Source organism: Schistocerca americana, chromosome 1 (assembly GCF_021461395.2).
Source record: "Schistocerca americana isolate TAMUIC-IGC-003095 chromosome 1, iqSchAmer2.1, whole genome shotgun sequence".
NCBI classification, from domain to species: domain Eukaryota; kingdom Metazoa; phylum Arthropoda; class Insecta; order Orthoptera; family Acrididae; genus Schistocerca; species Schistocerca americana.
In genome coordinates, this window is record NC_060119.1 from 1123519380 (window position 1) to 1123545994 (window position 26615).

General features: G+C 38.8%; 1 protein-coding gene across 1 annotated transcript in view; it reads right to left on the reverse strand.

Moving 5' to 3' along the window:
• Nucleotides 1–26615, reverse strand: part of LOC124551018 (serine/threonine-protein phosphatase 6 regulatory ankyrin repeat subunit C-like) — a 404623-nt gene that overhangs the window by 289233 nt on the left and 88775 nt on the right. Inside the window, exons 3-4 of the mRNA XM_047125868.1 lie at nt 12573–12773; nt 7794–8093 (exon numbers count right to left, since the gene is read on the reverse strand). Of these exons, the coding sequence (XP_046981824.1) occupies nt 7794–8093; nt 12573–12773 (501 nt within the window). The remainder of the gene's footprint in view (nt 1–7793; nt 8094–12572; nt 12774–26615) is intronic.

A 26615-nucleotide genomic window follows, 5' to 3' on the forward strand; every position in this document is an offset into this window, starting at 1 on the left:
TGTTAACAATGCAACTACAATTAAGCTGTCTTAAAAACCCAACATATCGTTCAAAATCGAAGGATAAAGAAGTCTGTCACTTCTACGTCAGGGAAACATTTTTGGATGGGGACCTTGTATTAGAGCACTTTAATAAGTCCAACCAGTGAGCTAATTTGCTAACCAAGTCATGGGAGAGGGTCCAACTTGAGATGCTGCTTGAAAAAACTGAAGTGCAGAAGATTAAATCCATGTGTAATTCAATACTCAGTTTTATATTTTTCTTTGGAGGAAAGAAAAATACAAAGTGAATTGTCATACTCCTATATTGTGAATTTTCATATCGTTGTTATGCAAGTGCAATGGAATCTAAGGACTGCTAAAACTAAATGTGGTTGGTACTATGTTGCACTGAGTGTATCTCTGATAAGCTAAGCATTGTAAATCTTTTGTAGTCTATTTTAAATAAATAATATTAACAATTATCAATAATATAAAAAGAATATATTTCTACTCATCACATAGAGGAGGCACTGAGTGGGAGACAGACAAATGGGAAACAGACCAGTAACTATTATAAGCTACCAGACTAAGTCCTTCATCAGCTATTAATGAAATAAAACACAGACACATTCAAACATCCATAACTCTCTCTCTCTCTCACTCACTGACACACACACACACACACACACACACACACACACACACACACACACACTGAAGGGAGTAATGATGTCTGCTGCAGCAGTTGGTGAGGGTGTGGAAGTGGTGTGGATTGGGAAGAGGGAAGGATAGTAGGTTAGGGGTGGGGGGAAGATGCATGTGCAGCATGTGGGAGTGTGTAGAGACATGGTAGGGGAAAAATGGGTTGCTAGTTGAAGCATTGAGTTGCTGTGCTAGAGAGGTAATGTGTGTGTGTGTGTGTGTGTGTGTGTGTGTGTGTAAGGGGGGGGCGAGGTGAGAGGAGACAAGTAGAGAAGGGGAAAGGACTATGCAGATGTTATAACATTTTAGAAGGCATGTGTAGGGACGGAGTGAGAGCATGGAAGGGGATGTCCAGGTGAAGGACAAAGACTAGTAAAGGTTGAGGCTGAGGGAACTGCAGGAACAAAGGGTTTGTTGTAGGAAGTGTTCCCACATGTGCAGTTCAGAAAAGCTGGTTTTAGGGGGAAGAATCAAGATGGCACAGGGGGTGAAGCAACCTTGACAAACTGTTCCAGCACATTGTGTTGGGCAGCTTATTTGTCAAGTGGGAAGTCCAGTTGTCTCCTGGCCACATTCTGGCAGCAGACAGATAGCTTGTTAATGGTTATGCTCATATAGAAGGCAACACATTAGTCACAGATAAGTTGGTAAATTGCATGACTGCTTTCACAGGTTGAAATAATGCATCAACCTATATACACCTTGAATGACTAGAGATAGGATGTTCATATTAACAGAACACGTACATTAGTACGTTCTGCAGAAATGATTGGCATTTGAACCATGTCGACCCGTTGGTTCAAGGTCAACATCAATATCGTGCTGCAACACCACCTACTATAAAATGTGCCTACAGCTCTTGTTGTCACAATAAACTAAAGGTACAGGATCAATGTGACATGAGCAGACATGCAGGATGCTTCACAGATGCATGTGTGAACTGCACTATCTCCTCAGTGAGTTTGAAAGAGGGTGCATTTTTGGCATGAGAGAATGTGATGCATCCATCTGGGGAAATGCTGATCATGTGGGATGAAGTCTTTTGGCAGTACAATGGATGTGTGTAGAGTGGTCCAAGGAAGGCTGTAGAACACGATGAGATGGGTACGTCGCACTACCCAGACCTCCCCCAGAGAAGAGCGACAGCTCATCCGAATGGCATTGTATGACAGGTCTGCATCCTCCTTAACTTTGGCACAACAGTGAACCACATTGTATGCTATCAGGGGTGACAGCCCATCACTGTTTATTATGGCATGTGTTACGTGTACACTATCCACTTCTCTGCCTACCTTTAACAAATGTGCAGAAGCATGCTAGATGGCATTGGTGTATGAAATGATGTCACTGTGGGCAGGAATGGCAACAGATAGTGTTTTTGTATGAATCCAGGTTCTATTTCTTTGAAAATGATGGCTGCATTTTGTTTCACTGAAGCTTGGGGGATGTTATCACAGTGACTGCATTTGCACAAGGCATACAGCACCAACTGATGACATTACAATTTGGGGTGCTATTGGGCACAACCACAAATCACAGTTGGTGCATGTCCAGGGTACTGTGGACAGTGTGACCTACATGAATGACATCCTGCGACTTGTACCCACACTCTTTATGCACAACACCCCAGACACCATTTCTCAGCAAGACAATGCATGACCACATGTAGCTACATGAACATGCACCTTCTTGGTGTCACAGGATGTCAGCCTTTTGCTCTGGCCTGCCAGATCACAGACTTGTCACCAATCAAAAATGTGTGAGATATGGTGAAATGACAGGTGCAGTGCTGTGACCCAATGCCAACCATCACAGATGAGCTTTGGATCAAGGTGAATGGAGCATGAATGACTACACCACAGAAAGCCATTCACACCTTATACTAGCCAGTGCCATCATGCTTGGAACAAATCATCAGGGCCCATGGTGGTTCATGTGCCTATTGGCAACAGGGCATATGCTGAAACCAAGGTGACTGAAATTCTAATCATTTCTGCACAACATACTAATGTACACATCTTGTGAATATGAACATCCTGTCTCTCATCATTCAAAATGTACTGTTTTTTTCTGAACATGAGTATTTTTTTTATTATGAATGGTATTAGGAATCCGTAAGTAAATGACCTTTTTTACATCAGTAACTGTGATATAAATAAAATTTTATCTCTGAATATTTGTAAGTTGTTCATCACTTGATGTGAGACATTCCTTTCTTCTTCTTTTGCAGCTATTTTTACTCTCTTCTGCCTTGGTCACTGCTTAGTTAATAATAATTACATTAATTGGAAATGGTTACGTGTGTTATTTTAAAAGTAATAATTACCATTTTCACAGTTGACCAAGCAAAGCTACCAGTTTCTGTAAGTACTTGTAATGCTCTCCAGACTAATGGCTTGCTGATGGACAATTATCAACCATTTTATGCATCTCATCCAGATACCTACTAATTGTAACAATTTTTTTTCTGAGCCTGCAGCTATTATTTCATTAAAAATCTGATGCCCAAGTGTGAATAAAATTTAATGGGCCATAATAACTATATTTACTGAGTTGTGAATTAGTAATTGTGTGCCTGTTATCCTGGCAGTGGTCAATTGAGTTCACATATCTACATTCTCAAATAATTTCCCTTACCAATGTAACTCTTCTTCTTGGTTGGAGGGTGAGAATTATAAGGTGACTCTGCATTTGATGGAACAGAAGATGTGTAGGTTGGGTGGGTGACAGAAGCCAATGGCCTTGCCACAGTGGTACACTGGTTCCTGCCACCAAAGTTAAGCACTGTACTTGGATGGGTGAACGTGTGGTCTGCTGAGCACTGTTGGCAAGCGAGGTCCACTCATCCCTTGTGAGCCAAATGAAGGAGTTTCTTGATTGAGAAGTAGCAGCTGTGGTCACGAAAACTGACATCAGCTGCAAGAGTGGTGTGCTGACCTCACACACTTCCGTATCTGGATCCAGTGATGCCTGTAGGCTGAGGATGACAAGGTGGCTGTCAGTGCCATTAGGTCTTCAAAGACCTGTTTGGACAGAGTTTAGGTTGGATGACAGAATACTACTGTGCTACGGATGGTGGTGAGGATATTTCTCAATTCATCATTTCATACCACAACCAAAGGTATTCAAAACTCTAGCATAGAAAGTGATTTAGTTGCATCAGTGGTAGGTGGTACTGAGCCATAAGGGATGCTTCTTTGTGGCTGTGCAGTGAATGTGTGGGTGGTGATAGATGACTGGAGAAACATGACACAGACAATCTGTTTCTGGGAGGGAGGCTAATGAGAGCCTTGATGTATTTGGAGAGAGACTACTCATCACTGCAGATGTGACAACCATGGGTGGATAGGCTCTATGGTAGGTACTTCTTGGTGTGGAGTGGGTGGGTGCTGTAGAAGTGGAGGTACTGCTTGTAGTTGGTAGGCTTGATGCAAAGAGAGGTACTGATGGAGCCATTCTCAAGATGCAGATCAGCACTGAGGAAGGTGCCATACTGGGCTGAGAAGGATCACGTGAACAAATGGGGAAGAAGATGTTGAGGTTATGGGGGAAATTGGATAGGGTATCCTCACCGTTGGTCCAGTCCTTGAAGATGTCTTCAATGAATCTGAACCATGAGGGGGATTTGGGAGTCTGGCTGATGGGGAAGAATTGCTCTAGATAGTCCAAGAATGAGTTGGCATAGAATGGTGGCATCATGTGTGTGCCCACCGGTAAGGCCGTGGGCATTGAGGATGCTAGTGTAGAAGAAGCTGACATCAACAGTGACAAGCAGGGTGTCAGGTGGTAAAGGAACATGATCTCTGAATAATTGGTAGATGAAACAGTTAGTTTCTTTTATATTGGAGGGTACATTATGGGTAAGAGGCTGCAGGTGTTGGTCCACAAGGACAAAGAGTCTCTTTGTGGGGTGCAGCAACCAGACACAATGGGTCTCCTGGACTGTTGGATTTATGTACTTTAGGAGGCAAGTAGAAGGGAGAAGGGAGTGGTGGGGTTGAGGAAGGAAACTGACTCATGGGAGAAGTCCTGTGACAGACCTGTTGATTTGCGGATGGACTGGAGATCTTGCTAGATTTCTAAAATGGGGCTCCTGTGGCACAGTTTGTAAATGGACATGTCTGACAGCTGGTGGAGTCCCTCCTCCAGGTAATCCAGCAGTTAATAACCATAGTGTTGGAACATTTGTTGGCAGATAGGATTTTAAGGTCTAGATCAGGTTTCCGGTGGTAGATTGTGGTTCTTTCTGTGGATGTGAGATTTGCTCCAACATTGAAGTGTTTGGGGAATAATGGTTAGTTAAGTTTGAGATTAGGAAATTCTGAAAATCAAACAGAGGATATTTTTTGGGAGCATTCAGGATGGATCATGGTTAAATGGAGGAATAAATTGAGAAAGGTAATGTTCAGCATTGGTTTTGGATAAAGTCAGATAGGCATGGTTGAATGGGTTGATAGGTGGTGAAAAGTGTTTCCTCTGTAGGGGCTGGTAGAAGGTGAGAAGATCTTAAACAAGTCCAACATAATTCCCTCAGCTGGAAAAATCATGACTACAGTGATCTGGGATGCAGATGGTGTTATCGATGTTGATTTCCTTGATCGTGGAACGACAATAAATTCAGCGCTTTACATGACAATGCTGCAAACTCTGAAACGATGGCTAACAAAGGTCCAAAAGGAAAGGGGAAATATTTTCCTGCAGCATGACAATGCCAAACCACACACTTCACGTGCGACCACAGCAGAACTTCAGAGTCTGAATTTCACCATTGTACAGCATCCTCCATACAGTCCAGATTTAGCACTATCTGACTTCAGTCTGTCTTGATAATGAAAGACAATCTGCAGGGGCATCATTATACTTCTGATGAAGAAACTGAGATAACTATGAGACTGTGGTTGCGGAAACAGTGTTGACTATTTCCGTGACGGCTTCAGAAAACTGGTTTACCGTTGGCAAAAATGTATCAAATTGGCTGGTGATTATGTGGAAAAGTGAATATTGCTAATTATAGATCATATTCTAAGGATTATTTCTGCATTTGATTTATTAAAATTTTCCCATCCAAACCCAATTAATGAAAGTGGAGGCATTATTTTTCATTCAACCCTCCTATTAAAGGGATGTGATACTTTTTTTGTAAATCAAACTTAGTATGATATATAATTATTCAAAAATGGAAAAGGAAACTATGATACTTACCCTTGGTAAACCAGGTGATTATTAATTAAAAATGACTGTCTTAACATGAATGATGGTACACATTATGTTGTGTAGAGAAATGAAATTGAATTCAGTGTCATGAGACATTAATTTTGGTAATGATAATAATTCATCAAAAGTTGAAGGTTATAGAGGGATTATAATTAGTTAAGTAAGTTATTTTACATGACATCATTGATCATTGTGAGTGGGGGATCTGTAGTGTAACAGTTGTTCCACCTCTTCCTCACAATCAGATAAATGATATTCATGTAAAATGTTTAGGTAGTTAACATGTACATAATTTTCCACTGAGTGCACTTTGATTTTTGTTTGTGCAGAGATGATGGACAGCGATGATCAAGATGCACGTCCTCCTTCTGCCATCCAGTTTTTCCAGCATTTCTTTGACATTTGTCATATAAAAACAACATATCTAACTTCTCCTTATTGGTTTACTGTCTGTGTGCAAGGAAAGTTGAAGATGAAATGACCTGCCAAAAGTCAACACAGGTTCTGCTAGTTTTGCAGTGCAGATAAGTAAATAGCTCAAAGGCTTGATACAATGACTTGACCTGGTGTGAGTTTCTTTGCCTTTCAATTTTGGAATATTTCTTGGATTCTCTTGTGAAGAGTTTCAAGGTTAAAATTAACAAGCATATATTCAAGGATGTCATTAAAAAAAGTATGTCATTCTATTTAAAAAATTATACATGCTTCAATATCTCAATGAATACAAGAGTTAACATTCTTCATCACACAACAAAAGTACCTGCCCCTTAGGTTATTATCATTTGCTGAAAACATCATTTTGATATCTCAAACTGCTTATGAAAGAAAAAGGATGGTATGCCTTAAGTGACTTAAGCTGAATAGTTTCCTCTGGCAAACAGTTACATGTTGCTGATCACCTCAAAATGAATGACTATAATGTGGAAGCAAAATATGTAGCACTGCTAAAAACAATTACAGAAGTGACAATATTAACCTAGTTTTCAAAGCTATTACATTTTTTGCCTCTTGAAGGCAGGTACTGGTCAGCAGTTTAGTCTTGTAATGTGTTAGTTTTCTTGAATGAATTTTCATTCTGACACAATCACTTCTACATATGTGTTTAGAAAGTAAGTTTACTTAATTAATGATTTACTATCAAATAAATAAATAACTGAAAATTTTATTATTATTATTATTATTATTATTTGCCTTTACATATGTCTGCTTGTGTCTGTATATGTACGGATGGATATGTGTGTGTGTGCGAGTGTATACCTGGCCCTTTTTCCCCTTAAGGTAAGTCTTTCTGCTCCCGGGATTGGAATGACTCCTTACCCTCTCCCTTAAAACCCATATCCTTTCGTCTTTCCCTCTCTGTGGGTTGCGAAAGCTTGAATATTGTGTGTGCGTTTGTGTTTGTTAGTGTCTCTATCAACATACCAATGCTTTCGTTTGGTAAGTTACATCATCTTTGTTTTTAGATATATTTTTCACATGTGGAAAGTTTCCCTCTATTATATTAATATTATTATTAATATTATTAGCAGAAAGACATGTATGAAATAGAAGTCTACAAGAGAGTACTTTCTCTGGACTGAAAGGAAAAAGATGAAAAGATTCAATACATTTTACTCTAGAGTAAATCTTGGCAGAAATAAGAGCATTAATTATTATTTGATTAGTTACAATAGACAGATCTCATCAATCAACAAAAACTCACAATGAAAGTACACCTATGCGTTTCTAGATTCAATTATTTGAACAACAAAGTGGGAGAAACCCTAGAAATATCAAACATGGCATTATGAGAGTAAAATAAAATGTATTACAAAGTAAACATAACACACACATCACTATTAGTGAAATGTATATATACAGTGATTAACTGCAGATGGATAACAATAGCAATGTACCTCATTCCGTGGGAAGTCTGCTGTCAACATCAGTGGTGTTTGTCCATTCTTGTCTAGGCAGTCAACAGGCAGCCAGCCCCCTTGTAAGATGCATTCCACCATCTTTGGAAATGAAAATTCAGCTGCATGATGGAGAAAAGTTCTGCCTCGAATATCCACAGCATCCATGGGAATTCCTGACTGCTGGAGGAACTTGAAGGTCTCCACTGACTCAGTGCGCGCAGAGAGATGCAGTGCTGTCTCCTCCAAGGCATTTGTAGCCAGTATATTGGCACCAGCTGAGATCAGGAACTGCAGCACCTAAGTGACAAGAATATGTTTCAAAACATCATCTCTACATCTGACTATGGATAAATATTATGGATAAAAAAATTTCATTTTGAGTTTATCCATTTGTCTACCTTCATGCAAAGTCTGACCTTATACATACATGATTACAGTATATGCATGGTGCGCTCCATAAATCTCCCAGAAAATTGAAACAAAATAAGATTTTCTTCAAACAGTTAAAAGTTACCTTAGACCAAGGTCAGAGAAACCAGTGGACTAAAGCTGAACCATCAGTCTTTCTTTAGTCTGGATTATTTAAGTGTGACTGTTTTTGCACATAAAATCTGAAAATGGGTGATTGCTTTAGCATGTAAAACCCAAATTGTGCACACACAATGGTGCCATTAGCTGAGCATTAACTTCAGCCCAATTAAAATCTTTTGCAAAAGGAGTTAACTGATATGCACAGTTTACCTGGGTGTTGGGGGCAATTCATTGTTCAAACCTAGCTTACTGTACTGTAACATAGCTACAGTAGGACGGATGTTCATATAGCTATACAAATTGCTGCTGGTCCAGGCTAAACCGTAAACTTTTTACTCCATGTTCCTAGCTCAAACAGGATCTGAACACCAAGCACCCCTCACCCCCAAGAAAATCCCCCAAACTACAATCATGCGCAAGGTCTTTCCACACATATTTGTTACAGTGATTCCATGATGCAACATTAAAAGTTTTAATCTGATCCCACTTAAAGTTAATGTAATATAAAGAAATACAAATGATAAAATATGTTTTTTAGCAAAACATTTATCAAGTCCAAAATCAATCAATTTCAAAATTTGGCACCTTAGAGCCAATCAGCAAAGAAAGAGTTTTCTCACTTTATCCAGAGAGTTGCTGTTATATTAATGTACAGAAAGTTACTGATGTACATTAATATATCAGTAACTCTCAATAGAACATTAGACACAGGCAAAACATTTTCTTTTATGATTATATAAATCTTTTAGTCACTGACAAAACAGCAACACTTGCGTGGGAGAAAACAAAGACAAGACTAGAGCCAATTTACATTTAGTCAGCACATGCTTAAGTACCAGTCAACACCATAGATTTCACTGAAAAGAGGAAAAACAATGTTTTAAAATGAATTTAGATAATAGTTTCATACAATATGTCACAAACACAAACTTTTTGGGGATGAATGTTGACTGTCAGAATGGAATGAACACTGCTCTATACTCTGGCTTTACTGCAGAAAATTTCCTTAGCATGTCAGTTCACTGTCATTCTATCATTATAGTGCAATGTTCAACACTTTTTGATATGTACATTCAATAGCTGACTATGGAAGAATTTTTGTGGATCAGATGCAGAATATGTGCAAACTATATTCAACCTACAAAAAAGGAAACATAAAGTTGCAGATCTCTCCTCGATAAAGGATCAGTATCTTTCTAATTGCATTTAACAAGAAATACAAACATTTAAATAAAGAATGTAAGGAAAAACTTGTGAAAATTGTGAAAATGAAATAACACATGGGACAAGTACATCACTGTATAAGTTGCAAGAGCTGACATCAGAACTTTGCTACCACAAGATGCATGGTGTAAAGTGAGTAATGTATAAATTGGAATACTGTGTGCCATTTCACATGTTAAAGTGTAAAGTCAAGACAGAAACTATTGTGTTCTGAAAGATGTAATGAAAATGGTCTTGGCAAAACATTAATGAAGAAGGACTGCAAAGTTGAAATTCATGTAACACTTTTAGAAGAGTTACATGCTTGAAATTATAAATGCAACAAATTCAAACAACAAAACATTAAATGTGAAAACAAAAGAAGCAGTGATCTGGTGAATCGCTAAAAGTGGTATTGTGTGTGCAAAGTGTGAGGCAAAATTTCACTTTCAATGTGCAAAGGCAGACTCCTCATTGAAAGGAAATGAAAGCACTCCATCTTCAGGCCACAAGTGGCCCATCGGGACCATCTGACTGCCGTGTCATCCTCAGCTAAGAATGCAGATAGGAGGGGCGTATGGTCAGCACACTGCTCACCCAGTCATTATGATGGCTTTCTGTGACCGGAGCCGCTACTATTCGGTCAAGTAGCTCCTCAATTGGCATTATGAGGCTGAGTGCACCCCGAATAAGGAAATGAGATCTTCACAAAAATATGGAAGTGTAATATGTGTACTGAAATATTAAACAGACCCACAATATTCCACTAACAAACAGTTTGACGTGCTTAGTCATGACAATAGCTCTGTAGATTGTAGTGAACATACGCAAATAGTGTGTGTTGCAGAAACACTTCTTGGAAACATTGCTACTTGTAAACCTCAGTGTGATGACATTGAAATTTCACATGGTGTCCAATGGCCAGCTTCACACGTCCGTCCACATCAGACCCACCAACAAGCAACAGTACCTCCATTATGACAGCTGCCACCCATTCCACATCAAACGGTCTCTTCCCTACAGCCTAGGTCTTCGTGGCAAACGAATCTGCTCCAGTCCGGAATCCCTGAACCATTACACCAACAACCTGAGAGCAGCTTTCACATCCCGCAACTACCTTCCTGACCTGGTACAGAAGCAAATAACCAGAGCCACTTCTTCATCCCCTCAAACCCAGAACCTCCCACAGAAGAACCACAAAAGTGCCCCAATTGTGACAGGATACTTTCCGGGACTGGAGCAGACTCTGAATGTGGCTCTCCAGCAGGGATACGACTTCCTCAAATCCTGCCCTGAAATGAGATCCATCCTTCATGAAATCCTCCCCACTCCACCAAGAGTGTCTTTCCGCTGTGCACCTAACCTTCGTAACCTCTTAGTTCATCCCTATGAAATACCCAAATCACCTTCCCTACCCTCTGGCCCCTACCCTTGTAACCGCCCCCGGTGTAAAACCTGTCCAATGCACCCTCCCACCACCACCTACTCCAGTCCTGTAACCCAGAAGGAGTACACGATCAAAGGCAGAGCCACGTGTGAAAGCACCCACGTGATTTACCAACTGACCTGCCTACACTGTGAAGCTTTCTATGTGGGAATGACCAGCAACAAACTGTCCATTCGCATTAATGGACACAGGCAGACAGTGTTTGTTGGTAATGAGGATCACCCTGTGGCTAAACATGCCTTGGTGCACGGCCAACACATCTTGGCACAGAGTTACACCGTCCGGGTTATCTGGATACTTCCCACTAACACCAACCTGTCAGAACTCCGGAGATGGGAACTTGCCCTTCAGTATATCCTCTCTTCTCGTTATCTGCCAGACCTCAACCTCCGCTAATTTCAAGTTGCCGCCGCTCATACCTCACCTGTCTTTCAACAACATCTTTGCCTCTTTACTTCCGCCTCGACTGACATCTCTGCCCAAACTCTTTGTCTTTACAAATGTCTGCTTGTGTCTGTGTATGTGCGGATGGATATGTGTGTGTGTGCGAGTGTATACCCGTCCTTTTTTTCCCCCCTAAGGTAAGTCTTTCCGCTACCGGGATTGGAATGACTCCTTACCCTCTCCTTTAAAACCCACATCCTTTCGTCTTTCCCTCTCCTTCCCTCTTTCCTGACGAAGCAACCGTTGGTTGCGAAAGCTAGAATTTTGTGTGTATGTATGATGTCTGTTTGTGTTTCTTTCGACCTGCCGGCGCTTTCGTATGGTAAGTCACATCATCTTTGTTTTTAAATAAAATAAGTATATCCTTAGCCACAACACAAGAAACATCACTAATATCCAAGTGTCTCACTACGGATCAATTGGAATGAAAGTAAATCTAATCTAAAATCTAATCTAATCTAATCTCAGTGTCAAACAGTTTTGCATTAGGAAAGTGTTTCACATATAACAGTTGAATTATTCAACAGCTTATCTAGTGAGCTGAACATAAGAGTATGTTTAAATACAACCTTAAGTCATTTCTGGTGGAACAGTGTTTTTACTCAGTAAAAAAAAAAAAATTAAATTATAAATAGCAGCCTTGTAAATGGAATATGTAATTATGGTTAAATTCAGATAGTGTTCTCTCTCTCTCTCTCTCCCCTTCCTTCTCTCTCTCTCTCTCTCTCTCTCTCTCTCTCTCTCTCTGCCTTCTTTTTTCTCAAATTTGACTTCTCTTATATTCAATACACTATTTAATGAATCAAATGGACCAAATAAATGAAATATGAGACATTTACTTGGTCTCATGCAAGGCTCAATTCACCAATAAACTAGGATCTTTATATTAAAATGAAATATTTAACATGGTAATGAAAACTGGCACTGGATAAATAAAACATTACTATTAAAACTCTTATAACTACACATTCAATGTAGCAAATTTAAAAAATAATGATTTATTTTAGTCAGCAATATTTTTGCCCACAAAATTTAAATTACCTTGTATATGTAGTTATGGTGACTAACAAAATGTGGCTGCTGAAAATACTAAAGTAAGAAACAGAGAGCTCTAACAGACTATGATGTACAACATTATTGATGCAACTCACTTCCAAGGCTCCGTGTGATGCTGCAGTCAAAAGAGCCGTATGTCCATGCTTGTCACGGATTTCAATTGGAACATGGAGATCATTCAGAAGATATCTGACAACTTCCACTTTATTACAGCCAGCTGCATGTAACAGCAGTGGCTCATTATTATAGCCCTTTGCATTTGGATTGCCACCTTTTGATATGAGTTCTTTCAGTGCCTGTGCATAAAAAATAAAGCAAGTAAAAAATTCCTTACATGAATCGTATGTAAATATTAGTCAGAAATTTCTTTGCAAAAATATGCAACAGAACTGAGTTTACATGGATAGAATTACATAAAACCGATTTTTTTTAATGGATTAATGGATTTATTGAAGGGTGTTTCAATAACTGATTTACATCTCTGCAAGCAGTACATTGTGCATGGTGGAGGGTGCCTTGCACCACTATTAATCATTCTCATTTCTGTTCCACTTGCAATGGAGTGAGGGAAAAATGACCATCCATACACCTCAGTAGGAGCCCTAATTTCTCTTATCTTGTCTTCATGGTCCTTACACAAAACATATGTTCTACAGTCTTTCTCAATAGTATACTGTGAAAAGAAACATGTCTCCTCTCCAAGGATTCCCATTTGAGTTCACAAAGCTTCTACATAATACTTGCATGTTGACTGAACCTTTCACTAACAAATCTAGCAGCAGTTTCTGAACTGCTTTGCAGTCTTTCTTTAATACAACCGAACGGGAATCCCAAACACTCAAGTGGTACTCAGGAATGGGTCACTCTAGCATTCTATACCGTCTTCCTTATGGGTGAGTTATACTTTCCTAGAATCATCCCAATAAACTGTAATCCGCCATTCACCTTCTCTACTACTGACCTTTCATACTCATTCTATTTCAGTAGCCAATAGCAAAATTGTAACCTTCCACCATGTGAGTATTTCCACCCACATGGAGCCAGCTAGAACCAGTTCTGTCAATTCCAGCCAGCAACTGATGTTTCCTTACCATTTGGACATCACAGCTGTACTCCAGCGATCAGTGCTCTTAGCCTAAGTGTTCTGTGCTATGGAAAAGTCATGCTGCTCACAAGATAGAACTCTGATTATGTACTTTGTTTCCAAGAGAGACTTTTCAATGGTCAAGAGAATATAACCTATGCTCTCAAGAGTCTATCTTCATTTCATTGAAGAACAACTACTTGTGACAAACTTTTCCTCCACATTACTAAGAAGAATTTCTGGAAAACAATTATTTTCTTTTGTTTTACTGCATCAGAAACAGCAGACTGTTTGTTTTTAAAGTTTACTTGCTCGAATAAACAGAGTTTAATTACATCCGTTTGTGATCTTTTGGAAGTATTCTGAGTGAAGAATACTTCACTAGCAATATGGAATCTGCCTGCTACCCTCCCTCCATGGTTCACAGGCTATCGTGTGAGTATATGGCAAGGACAGTTTCAAATGATCAATGTTTTCTAAATCCATGCTGAGGTATGGACAGAAGCTTTTCTATATCAAGGTAGTTTATTATACCTGAACTCAGAATCTCCTCAAGAATTCTGCAGAAGTTAAGAATATTGGTCTGTATTTTTGAGGGTCTGTTCTGTTCACATCAGCAGGAGTTTTTTCCATTCACTTGGGACATTGTGCTGGTCATGAGATTCATGATTTATTTATTTATTTGTTTTTATTTGGTATGCATATTCCATAGATCCGTACATGCGAGTGATTCGCCTGGATGTGGAACATGTCAATACAATTGTACAAATACAATTAATGCTACAGAATAGTAATATAATACAATGATATAGATATTAATAAGTATAACTTTTTCTCATTTACTAGCTGTCATTTAACTAGTATAGCAATTCTCAATATAACATTATAACTATAACATTACCACTATAACCTTAACATAATATTGTATCATCCATCTAATAACTAAGAGACTAAATACATCTATTATTAAGGGAGGGCATTACTACTGGAAAAGAATTCATCTAATGAGTACAGTTGATGGTCAAGCAAGTATTTTTTTAACATACCTTTGAACAGCATTTCATTTTCTCTTGTTCATTTAATATAATTAGGCAATGCATTAAAAGTCTTTATAGCAGCAGACTTTACTCCCTTCTGTACAAGCGTTAAATTTTTTAGTTCAACATGTAGATCATCTTTACCTCTAGTATTGTAGTTATGGTATGAACAATTTGTTTCATACGGAGCATAGTCTTTATTAACTACATTCATCAGAGAGTATATGTACTGACATGTTGTGGTCAGAATACCTAACTGTGTAAAAAGTTTTCTACATGAGGTTCGTGGAGGAACCCCGCACATGATTCTGACTGCTCTCTTCTGAGCAGTTAAGATTTTTTTTGAGGCTGGTGAATTACCCCAGAATATTATGCAGTAACTCATTAATGAGTGAAAGTACCCAAAGTAAGCTGATTTTAAAATGTTGATGTCCCCAAAATGAGTAATGATTCTTAGAGCAAAAGTTGCTGATGAAAGCCTTTTTAGAGTAAGGGACACATGCTGTTCCCAGTTGAGCCTACTGTCAATGTGAACCCCCAGGAATTTAGTGGATTGCACCTGTTCTAGTTCCTGGTTGTCATGAGCAATTACTATATTTTCTAGAGTTTTATTTTTTGTGTGGAACTGTATAAAATTAGTTTTTTTTAATATTAACTGAAAGAGAATTAATTGAAAACCAAGTTGTAACTTCTCTGAGTATATCATTAACATCAGTCTCCAGATCAGCAGTAGACTTACCATCTACAACAATGCTTGTATCATCAGCAAACATTGTGAATTCACAATTTTTACTAATGGACAGGGGTTAATCATTAACATATATTAAAAACAGAAAGGGTCCAAGGACAGATCCCTGGGAAACTCCATACTGAATTTTGCCCCATTCAGAATCCACTAGATTAGAAGATCCTTTTTTGCAGCCATTTAGCACCACCTTTTGTTTCCTGTCTTCAAGATATGATTTTAGCCAGTTACCTATAGGCCCTTTGATTCCGTAATGATAGGCCTTCTCCAAGAGTACCTTGTGGTTTACGCAATCAAAGGCCTTGGAAATATCACAGAAGACACCAACTGGTGACTTCTTACTATTAATAGACTCCAAGACATCATTTGTGAGTGAATATATGGCACACTCTGTGGAAACCCCTTTTTGAAAACCAAACTGTCTGTGGTTAATAATATTAAGTTTATCAAGATGTGCCACAATCCTGTTATACACTGCCTTTTCAAGAACCCTTGAAAATGTTGTTAAGGGAGAGACAGGACGATAATTTTTGACATCTGTAGCATCGCCAGACTTGAAAAGAGGTCTCACAATGGCATATTTCATTCTCTCTGGAACAACTCCCTCATAAAGAGATATGTTGCAAATGTGAGCAAGTACCACACTTACATCATTACTGCAGGCTTTCAACAGTTTACTAGAAATGTTATCTATACCTGAAGATCCTTTACTTTTCAATGAGTGAATTATTTTTTTTATTTCATTAACAGTTATGGGTGTTACATTTATATCATTAAAACATTGTGGGAGGTTAAGTTTCAGAATATCTGCACCTTCCCTTAGGTCACCACTGCAATCTATTTGAGAGGTGACACTTAGAAAGTGGTTGTTAAATGTGTCTGCTATCTGTTGCCTATCAGTTATTTCCAAATTCTTAATTTTTAGGACAGCAGTTTTTTCATTGTCAGATGGTGCAGTACCTGTTTCCCTCTTTATTACATTCCAAATCGTTCTGATTTTATTATTTGAACAGTTAATTTCAGATTGTATGCACATACTTTTAGAGTCTTTAATGACTTTAGTTAAGATTTTGCAGTATGTCCTATAATATTTCATCCTGAGGGGATTATTGGATTGTCTGGATATTAAATACAGTTCTCTTTTTCTCTGGCATGATATTTTTATGCCCTTGGTGAGCCATGGTTTTTTGCTTGATTGCCTGTTCTGTAGTCTACAGACCTTTTTTGGTAAGACATTTTCAAATGTACCTGATAATTCATCAGTAAATAAATTATATTTTGTATTAACATCATTTGCAAGATAAGCATACCTCCAATCAGTCTCCCGAATGCATAATTTGAATTTTTGGATATTTTCCTCATTCATATTTCTAATGGTTTTCCACTGTGCACTAGCTTTGTTCTGATTTGTATTAAAGTTGTCAATTGTGAGTATTTGCCCACCATGATCAGAGAGACCATTTATGACTTTTTCAACTTTGATGTGATTAGTTTTACTCATATCTACAAAAATATTGTCTATCAGAGTGCTGGAAGTGGCAGTAGTTCTTGTGGGAAAACTGACAGTGGAGACAAGGTTATAGGTATGCATTAAATTTGCAAACTCTGTCTTAGAAGATGAGCTTTCTAGGAAATCTATATTAAAATCTCCAGTCACTATAATGTCCCTATTTTTTCTTGTGAGATACAATAGCACAAAATCTAATTGTTTCGTGAATACTTTAAAATTACCAGATGGAGCCCTGTATACTGCTACGATTACCAGTTTCTTGTTAGCTTCTACTATTTCTGTGACACATGCCTCAAAGTCTTTCTCTACACAATATTTCTCTACATCTATTGTATTAAAGGACAGGCTGTTTTTCACATAAATAACTGCCCCACCTTTGCACATATGCTTTCTACAAAAAGAGGTAGCTAAAACATAGTTTGGTATATTGAGCATTTCGATGCCATAAGTGACATGGTGTTCTGTCAGACAGAGAATATGAGCACAATTTGCGCCTGTTGGTTCATCAATATTTACAATAAATTTGTCTAACTTACAGAGCAGGCTTTGAATATTTTGGTGAAAAATTTTGAGCTTAATTTTAATTACATGATTGGTTGTGGTGCTGCCACTATTGGGACTGAGTTTTATTTATTTTGACATACCAGTATTACAGGAACAGTTTTCTGCAGGGAAGAGGGAGCTGTTGTGCTGGTAACACCCACATTTGTTGTTATTAACTACATTACTTACATTCTGATTGGAACCTTCCCCCTTCTGCCCCAGTACCATAAAAAATCCCCATTTGCAGCTGAGGGCTTTCTTGATCTCAGGCACATCCTATGTGGAGCAGCTGCAGTCACTACTGTGCTCCTTTTTGCCATAGAGGATGGATCTCCTGTTGGTGAGGTTTCTACACTGCCAGCTTGTACACTTGATCCTGTGGGGGCTGGTGTTGCTGTTTCTGCTATTGATGACTGTTCTTCCTCCTTAAATGCTGCTGCTTTACAAGTTGGCAGTGGACTAATGTTTCCCACCTGAGTTGTAACTGCTGGTGCTGTCTTGGTTTTGTATAAAAGACCTGTTTGCGTTGATTCACAAACAGGTGCTGCTGCATATGAAGTCTTCCCTTCAGCTGTTCCATTAGGTTTGACGGAGTATTTTGATGACACTGTCTGTATTTCTTCCAATGGTACAGTTTCAATGGGCACAGGTGCTTTTAGAATGATTGGAGGAGTGGTGTTTTCAAATAGTTTGAATGTTTCTGCTAATAGTGCTTTAGCGAGTACACGTTTTCCTAGCTGGTTCCTGTGCATTCCATTTTGAGTAAAATGGTTTCTCTCTTCGGAATTACTGTCCAAAAACTTCACGTCCTTGAATGCTTTGCATACCTTTTGAAACATTCTGTTTGTGAATTTGATTTCATTATTTACACATGAACTGTTTATTAGGTCATGTCTATGTGGGATGCTAACGACGATTGTTTTTCTTGGTGAGATTCTTTCCAGTGCATTTCGCAATGCTGTGATTGCATTTTTTGACGCATTTTTATAAACATCATTAGCTCCAGCAATGATTACACAAACATCGTTTGGTTGAGGGCTTAAATCTTTAATTATTTGCTGGAAAGGAGCCCCGGGTTTTACTGTGGCAGTAACGGAAAATTTAGATTGCATATTCGTAAGAATAGTGGCTAAATCTCGTCCATGGCTGTCTGCAAAGATACAAACTTCTGGTTTTGTCTCATCTTCTCTCAATAATTTCATTTGTCGGTGTTTCTCTTGTGCAATGGGCGCAAACGAGTTTTTCGTAACTATAGATGCAATATTGAAGAATACTCTCTGTAAAAGCAAACTGAGACTCCATTCACACTTCATGATTTACTTGTTTTCAACTCTTTCAGTTGCTTCTTAATTCCAGAGATGCCTATTTCTATGTCTCTCATATGGGAGTCTGTGTGAATCAAATGGTGGTGAGCCTGTAGCCTACTATCCTCCTGGATGAATGATTTATTTTCTTTTTCTTTTTTACATGAAATTTAAACATCAGCTGCCCTTTTGCTCCCTTCTATTGCCATACCAGGTTGGTCGATTGCCTTCAGTCTGCTTAGTGTTTTTAAGTAGGGCAGAATTTTCTTAGATTCTCAGTAAGATCTTTTGCTAAGCTATGATGGTGGAAGTAGATGTATGCTTCAGACATTGATCTTTTTATAGATGCATAAAGTTCTACTAATTTTTGCCTGTCAACACTTCCATGTTCTTTTTTGAACCAAAAGTGCAACACTCTCTGCTTCCTCAGAATTTTCTAAAATTGGTTATTAAACCACAGAGGGTCTTTTCCAGTGTTAATCCATTTACACAGCACACACTTTCCAGAGTGTGATTTACAATCAGTATAAATCCTGACCATAAATCCTTTGCTTCCAATATATTGGAACTGAATGATGTGCATCCATTGTCTGAGTAGGATACTAACAACTGCTTGACTGCCATTTTCAGCCTAAAACCTCTCCTAGCCTACTTGATGGATTTATTAACTTCAGCAACCATTGTCACTATGATGACATCATGATGACTAATACCTTTCTCTATACTGACCATGTTGATAACAGCAGGTTTGTTTGTAGCTGCAAGGTCTAAAATATTTCCACTCTATATGGGTTGTTGAACAAGATGCTCATGACAGTTTTCAGAAAATGTGTTCAGAACTACTTCACAACACTTTCCGTCTGTACCACCTGCAGTAAATCCGTAGACATCCCAGTCTATACCCAGTAGGGCACAGTCTCCTTCAACTAATACTGCATGATCAGGGTATTCCCACGTTACTGAGCATAGACTTTCTTTGAATAATTCTACAACTGTTTCAACAGAATCGGGTGGCCATTAAAAACATCTGATGATTTACATTAGTTGCCCCAGGTTTATTATTCACTTACAGAAAACTTTGCAGGCTCGGTTTCAACCTCTACAGACAAAATTTTGAATAACCATTCCTCCTCTTATGTCATCTAACTTGCCTTTTCAATGTATGTTCAATACCTCAGCAAATATTTCTGAGCTACTTGCTTCAGGTTTCATGCAGCTTTCTTTTCTGAATTAATTCATGTGTGACAGCTTTGTTAGAAATACTTCAACTATTTACTCTTAAAATTTTGACATTCAAAGTGTCTTTACTTCATACATAATCTGATTTCACTATCTGCACATCGAATGGCAAGTCTTCATCAAAGAACTTCAAACTATCACCTAGTCCAAAAAAATCCTAGTGCAGTCCACAAGAACTCTGCTGCCTGAGTAGGTGCTTCCTCTGTGTAGTGTATCCGCAACCTATCAAGGGTAGTCCTACAATTTTCCACAGATGAGACCCTCCCAAGTAGGTGCTTCCTCTGTGTAGTGTACCCTTAACCTATCGAGGGGAGTCCCACAATTCTCCACCTCATAACACAGGTCCATAAGTCTGCAGCCAAGCCCATTACAGAATAAAAGTAACTTCTAGATGAGACCCTCCAAATGGCTCCAAACCAAAGGACCTCAATCAACTTTGGGTACAATATTACAAATTGTAAGCTCTGAGGGGTGCTCAATACCTTACCCAATCATCATCATCATCATCATCACACTGTGTAATGGAGCATGTTGTAAACAAACAAACAAAAGGGCCAAGATTAAATACGGCAATTAAATGAAGTATCATGTTCTGCTGTACATTTCTCACCAAAAATCAAACCTTTCACAGTTTAATATTGATTATTGTTCAATCCGAAAACAAACCTAGGTACAGTAGCCAAGATGAAACATTACTGTGCCAAATTATTACTGTTTACCCAGAGCTTGCAGTTGGCATTTCAGATGTCAATAAGATGAAACTCAGCAACTATAGTCTGATTACAATTACTTGATAGTTGATACTTCATCTGTTGGAGATGGTTTCCTCCAATCAGAATGCTCAACATCATGGCCAAATTATTTGCTGCTGCCGGACTGCCTAGACAATTGGTCAGTTAACTTCCAATTCCTTGCTCAACATTCTTTCTTGACATGTTTGGATCCTGAGTCACACATACACACAAACAAACAAACACACACACACACACACACACACAACACACACACACACACACACACACACACACATACACACACACCCATACACTACACACACACAATAATGCTAATAAAATACCCACATTTCCCACACAACACTAATCAAACACTACTGGATACTTCCACGCAAGATGTGATTCATAGTCACATATACAGTTACAATCACAGAAACCCGCTTACATTAGATAAGCTTCGCACAACATGGTGTGAATGATAGCAAGAAATTACAATTTGCTTTCAACACTGAAACTGAATTTTTTCCATTTTGTTTGCTTGTAGAGGTTAGCTTTAATCACCGTGAACAAAGCAATCAGGATTTTAGTTCTACATCAGGTTGTTGAGCACTATTTTCTTGGAAGACATGAGTTTAAATTCAGGGCAATAAAATGTTTTGTCTGATGCATTTCAGTCACTGGACACTTAAAAGCAGCTGTCATCAGGGCATTTCATATTCCTAACATACATCGCGGCAGCCACTTCCAACACTGCTTCACCTTACACATTAAAAGCATTTGCAAAGTGGTCCACTGTGCTTATGTGTCACCTATAACTGAGCAGTAGTCAGCAGTTGATGTAGCAACACTGTAGTGGCAAGTGACAGATGTCAACTATCAAGGAATTTGGACTATAGATGAAATACTATATCCTGTAGTCTGTTTTTCACCAAAAATTACAATTGTCCTTTTGCAGTATGCCACGACGAAAGACTCTCAGTTGGTATGATGTCATTTGTTACAAACCAAACCAGCAGCCTAAGTTTAATTTTGACGTCACCTTGGCCTAAAAGGTAAAAAGCTAATTGGATTTAGCTGCTTTGGGGGTCATTTCTAACCAGTATGTGGCTGCTCAAAAATGTTCAACAAATGATGAAAGAGCTTTTGCAATAACTAATGCCAAGATGTTTTACACTGTTTGACTGATATATTCTGATTAAACACCATTTTGAGGCAGACACTACTTTTGCCTCACAGTTCTAATTATGCTTAATCTCATCACACATCAGAATTCTTGGTACTGTGTTACATGCTGTAACATGGGTTGAAACACACAATCCCCATTGCAATCCAATGGCTGACCAGCATGATTGACATGAAAGTGAAAATATGGCACACTGTAAACTTTAAAACACTTGTCAGAAATATCATTTGTCACAAATCAGTAATGTTTTGCTGATGGTCAACCCACAGTGGTTGGGACTCATTCAGCCAGTATGGCACAATGTGTATCTCATGGTTCTGCACAGACTCAATGGTTTCCAAACTCAAACACTCTTGACACTTCAGCAGTACTTGACAATTGATTTGGCCTACCATCAATTGGGAGAGGGTGAAATCTGGTGCCAGTACATAGTCTACTCCTTGTGAATAGCACCAAGGTGGCTGCCAAGCTTACTGTCCCCATCTGATAGATGAATCACCATCAACAATGTCACATGCCCTCACTTCAGGAGGCACTGTAGCAAGGTTTGGTATGTAAACCAGGACGTTGACACAAAGTCTGGTAATCAGGAACGTTATGCCACCCACTCTGCATCCCTTATCACCAGGATTTGAAGCGGCTTACCCCAGGGTTGAGCACCATCGCACAAGCCTGCATTAGCGACCTTCGCCATGGAGGCAGGTTCATCCTGGCCCTTGTGTAAGAGTAATGAACATAATTTGCACAATCAACAATTGCAGAAAGGAACAATGTAATCTTGACAGTAGAGTGCAATGATACATTATTTTCTCAAAATCAAGCAGTAGAAACAGTGTCTTAAAGTGTAAATGTAAAAATGATTTTATGCGGACCCATCAACTGTGATGTGTACATGAGTTCCAACAAGAAGCAGTTGCTGAGTGATGGCATGCAAGCATGCCAAGAACAGAGATGGAGCAGCCACATCAAAGAGTAGTGGGTGGTAACATGAATCCACACACCACTTCAGCAAAAGATGCAAAGAAGTTGGACAGCATAAAAGAACCACACTGAAAGTTGACTACAGTGACCTCATGGAGCAAGTTGAGAGCAATGGTGGCACTGATTTTGGCATCTATTGGTTAAAACTTGAACACACACAGTGACACCACCTGGCCACAGCCCAGTGAACAACAACAACCACAACTCCACTCAACACCCAACCATCGAGCTGTGAGCAGTGTGCTGACCAACACAACAGCATCGGGTGTTGCACAGCGCCAGCTAGCAGCACACCAGGTGAGTTGTAAACAAAGACACGCAACCACATTAAAGGTCAAATATTGCAACTTGTGCTACCATCAGTGGGTGAGTGAAGATGATCTGCTTTAATACAGAAAACTATGAACGTTATTTTCAACATTTTTCAAAATTTTGCTCTGAATTATAGTATATTGGTAAATGCACATTTACAGCAATAGACGAATAGCTAGCAGATGCAGTTCAGATGTGCTATAGCAATAAGTGTAAAGTTACAGGTTCATATGTTTTATTAAGTTATGCTGAGTATCTTATCTCAAGGTTTTACGCCACATTTTGACTGATGAAGTCAGTGTTTTATTTTGGTAGCTTGTACTTCTTACTGTATTTAATGATGACAATTTTTTGTCAATTTGAGTTAATTGGAGTGAAACAGTTAATTATTATTTAACTTATTGCTAATTATGAAGAGTTTGAGTTACCAAAGGTTCATTAATGGTAACTGTCAGTGGATTGTAATTAATTACAATATCTTCTGAGCCAGAGCAAGAGGCTGGGGATGTAGTATCCAGTAAAATGCAAAGAGTGCAGGGACGAGAAGATGATTCAGGGATTACCAAACAACCACAGATGGCACTTCCCTGGAGCACTCCTGTTGATAACCCTTGTCTCTGATGAACACTCGTCATCGAGTGGGGTCCTGTTGCTTAAGCGGTCTTCAAGTCACTGACAGATCTGTGATCTGTGAACTTATTCCATATGCTCATACCTTACTTAACAACCTACCATTGGGCAATGTGCCAAACACTTTCCAGAAATAGAGAAATATGGATCCATCTGTCACCCTTCGCCCATAGTTAACAGTATATCAGGTGAGAAAAGGGCAAGCTGAGTTTCACACGAGCAAAGTTTTCTAAATCCATGCCAATTGACGGACATAAGATTCTCGGTCTGAAGAATTTTTTTTTTTTAATATTCAACTGAGAATGCAATCAAGGATTCTGCAGAAAACCAATGTTAGAGATATTGGTCTGTATTTTGCAAACCTGTTTGTTTGCCCTTCTTATATACAGGAGTCACCTGCACTTTATTCCAGTCGCTTGGGACTTTGTGCTGGGTGAGAGATTCTGATAAATGCAAGCTAAGTAAGTGGCCAATGCTGCAAGCTATCTCTGAAAAACTGAAATGGGATCCTACGTGGACCTTGTGACTGATTTGTTTTCAACTCTTTCAGTTGTTTCTCTGTGCTGGGAATGCTTATTACTATGTCATCCATATGGGAGTCTGTTCCATGGTCAAATGACACTGTGTTTATATGATTCCCTAAAACACCAATAAAACCAGCATGAGTTAAGCCAGATCTGAATGAGGAACATTTACAGTCAATATTGAAGAGATTTATGATCCAGATTTCTCAAGAAAACACAAGGACATCAGAAGAAAGAGAAGAGAGGGGTCATGAGAAAATGAAGATAAGAGGCCATGAGGAAAGAAAGACATCATGGAGAAGATGTTAGGAGAAAGTGAAGAGAAGGGGGCACAGGAAAATAAAGAAACCAAAGACAACATAGAGCAAAAATTGTGAGAACAGGGAGATCTGAGGAGAGGGTTACAGGAATTTAATGAAAAAGTGAAAAGGGGCTTAGATGAAAGAGATAGCAAAATGCACCTGACTACAGATCAACTCAACAAAAATATGGGCAAGATGGGAGAAGAGGTAGCCTGAAAGGTGGAGCAAGGTATTAAGGGAGTTAAAATTGAATTAGAGGGGAAGATCCAAGAAGTGCAGACACATCATGATCAAGAGATCAAAGAAGTAAAACAATGTCATATGGTCATTGATGAGCTAGGAAACAGACAAAAAGGACCTGGCAATAAACTTAAAAAGGGGGTAGAAGTGTAGAGGCAAGAAGGTTGCAGATGATATTAAGCAGTTGCAGGATGGCATTCACCATCTGGAGGGTAAAACTGAAGAGATCAGTAAGAAGATGGTGAGAAAAGGTACTATTACACAGGTAAACAGTGATAACAGGCATAACCAAACTAACTAAGGGCTGAAGTATAAATCAAAGGGGATACTGCACCCAAGGATATTTACTGAGTGATTAAGAAGGGTTTTCCCAATACATTTTAGAGATGAAGATTAAATTCAGTTTGCAAATAGGCGGAATTAAGGATAATGCTTTCACTTGAGGGGTTAAGAAGAAAGAAGAACTTAGTAATTACAACAAATTTGAGGGAGAATTCCTGAAGAAGTACTGTCCTACAAGTCATCAATGGGCAATGTTTGAAGATTTACTACATTGCAAATCTCTTGAGGGAATTTGCTGACCATTTAATGGGAGCTGAACAAGATGTTGGAAAAACTGTTAAATGATGGATGACATAATGATATCTGCAATAAGGAGCAGTTGAGCCAAAGGATGCAAGAAAACCTGTCTGGGAGCCTGATTAAGAACCGAGATACATTAATGGACGTATTGGAGCAGTTACAATCCATTTAACTACAGAAAAACAACCAAACAAACAGATAAAACCAATGACATCAATTTAACACCCCACTAAGTTACAGGGAAGGGGCAGTGGTCATGGATATAGGAACCATGGTAATGGCTGTCAATTTCACAATGATAACTGGAGACAAGATGATTCAAGAAATTATGGGAGGAGAGAAGACAGACAAATGGACCATGAGGAAAAAATTGAAGATGTTTGGAGTACAGGAAACTAAACTGCACTCTAGATGCAACCTGGTTGGGAATGGGGCCTACTAGGACCAACATTAACCTTATTAAACATGTCAATGGTGAGGATCTGAGAGGAGATTTAATGGAGCAAAATGAGCAAATGTCCAAAGAACCCATATTGCCTATGGCTGGAATCAGAATGTGTGGACTGAATATTGATGCCCGAGTAGACAAAAAATATGAAGCATGTCCTCTAATCCAGAAGCAATATGAAAAAATACTGAATGCAAATATCAGTTTATCAAGTTTTCCAGGAATGGTGAGAGAGTTGTGAAGACTGTAGGTGCCAAGTGCAAACCCATTAAAGAACAAGTGTTGGTTACCTTTAAAGTAGAGGGAGAAGAATATGAGGCAACCATTTTAGTAGTGCAATATATGAACGTGTCAGTTGTTTTGGGTATAGGCTGGTTGAATGAAGTGGAAGCAGTCCTAAGTTTTGATGAAGGCACTGTTGAAGTAAAAGGGAGAAAAAGAGAAAATATGAAGTTAGCTCTTATAGAAGAAATGAAGCAGAAGAAGAGTAAGGATTTAAGTGGGTGAGCTTATGTTCTGAAAAGGAGCCTATAGTAGGACAAGATAAAGAGCTGGAGGAAGAAGGTGTGCTGATTTCTATGAGCGGTTGGTGCAAAAAGATCTACATAGGAAAGATATGATAGGCAAGAAAGTGGAAGGGATGACATACTTGGATGAAGAGGTTTGGAGGAAATTAGCTACAATATTACATAAGCATTGTAATGTTTTCTCTCAGAAGCCAGACATCATGAGAGGACTGA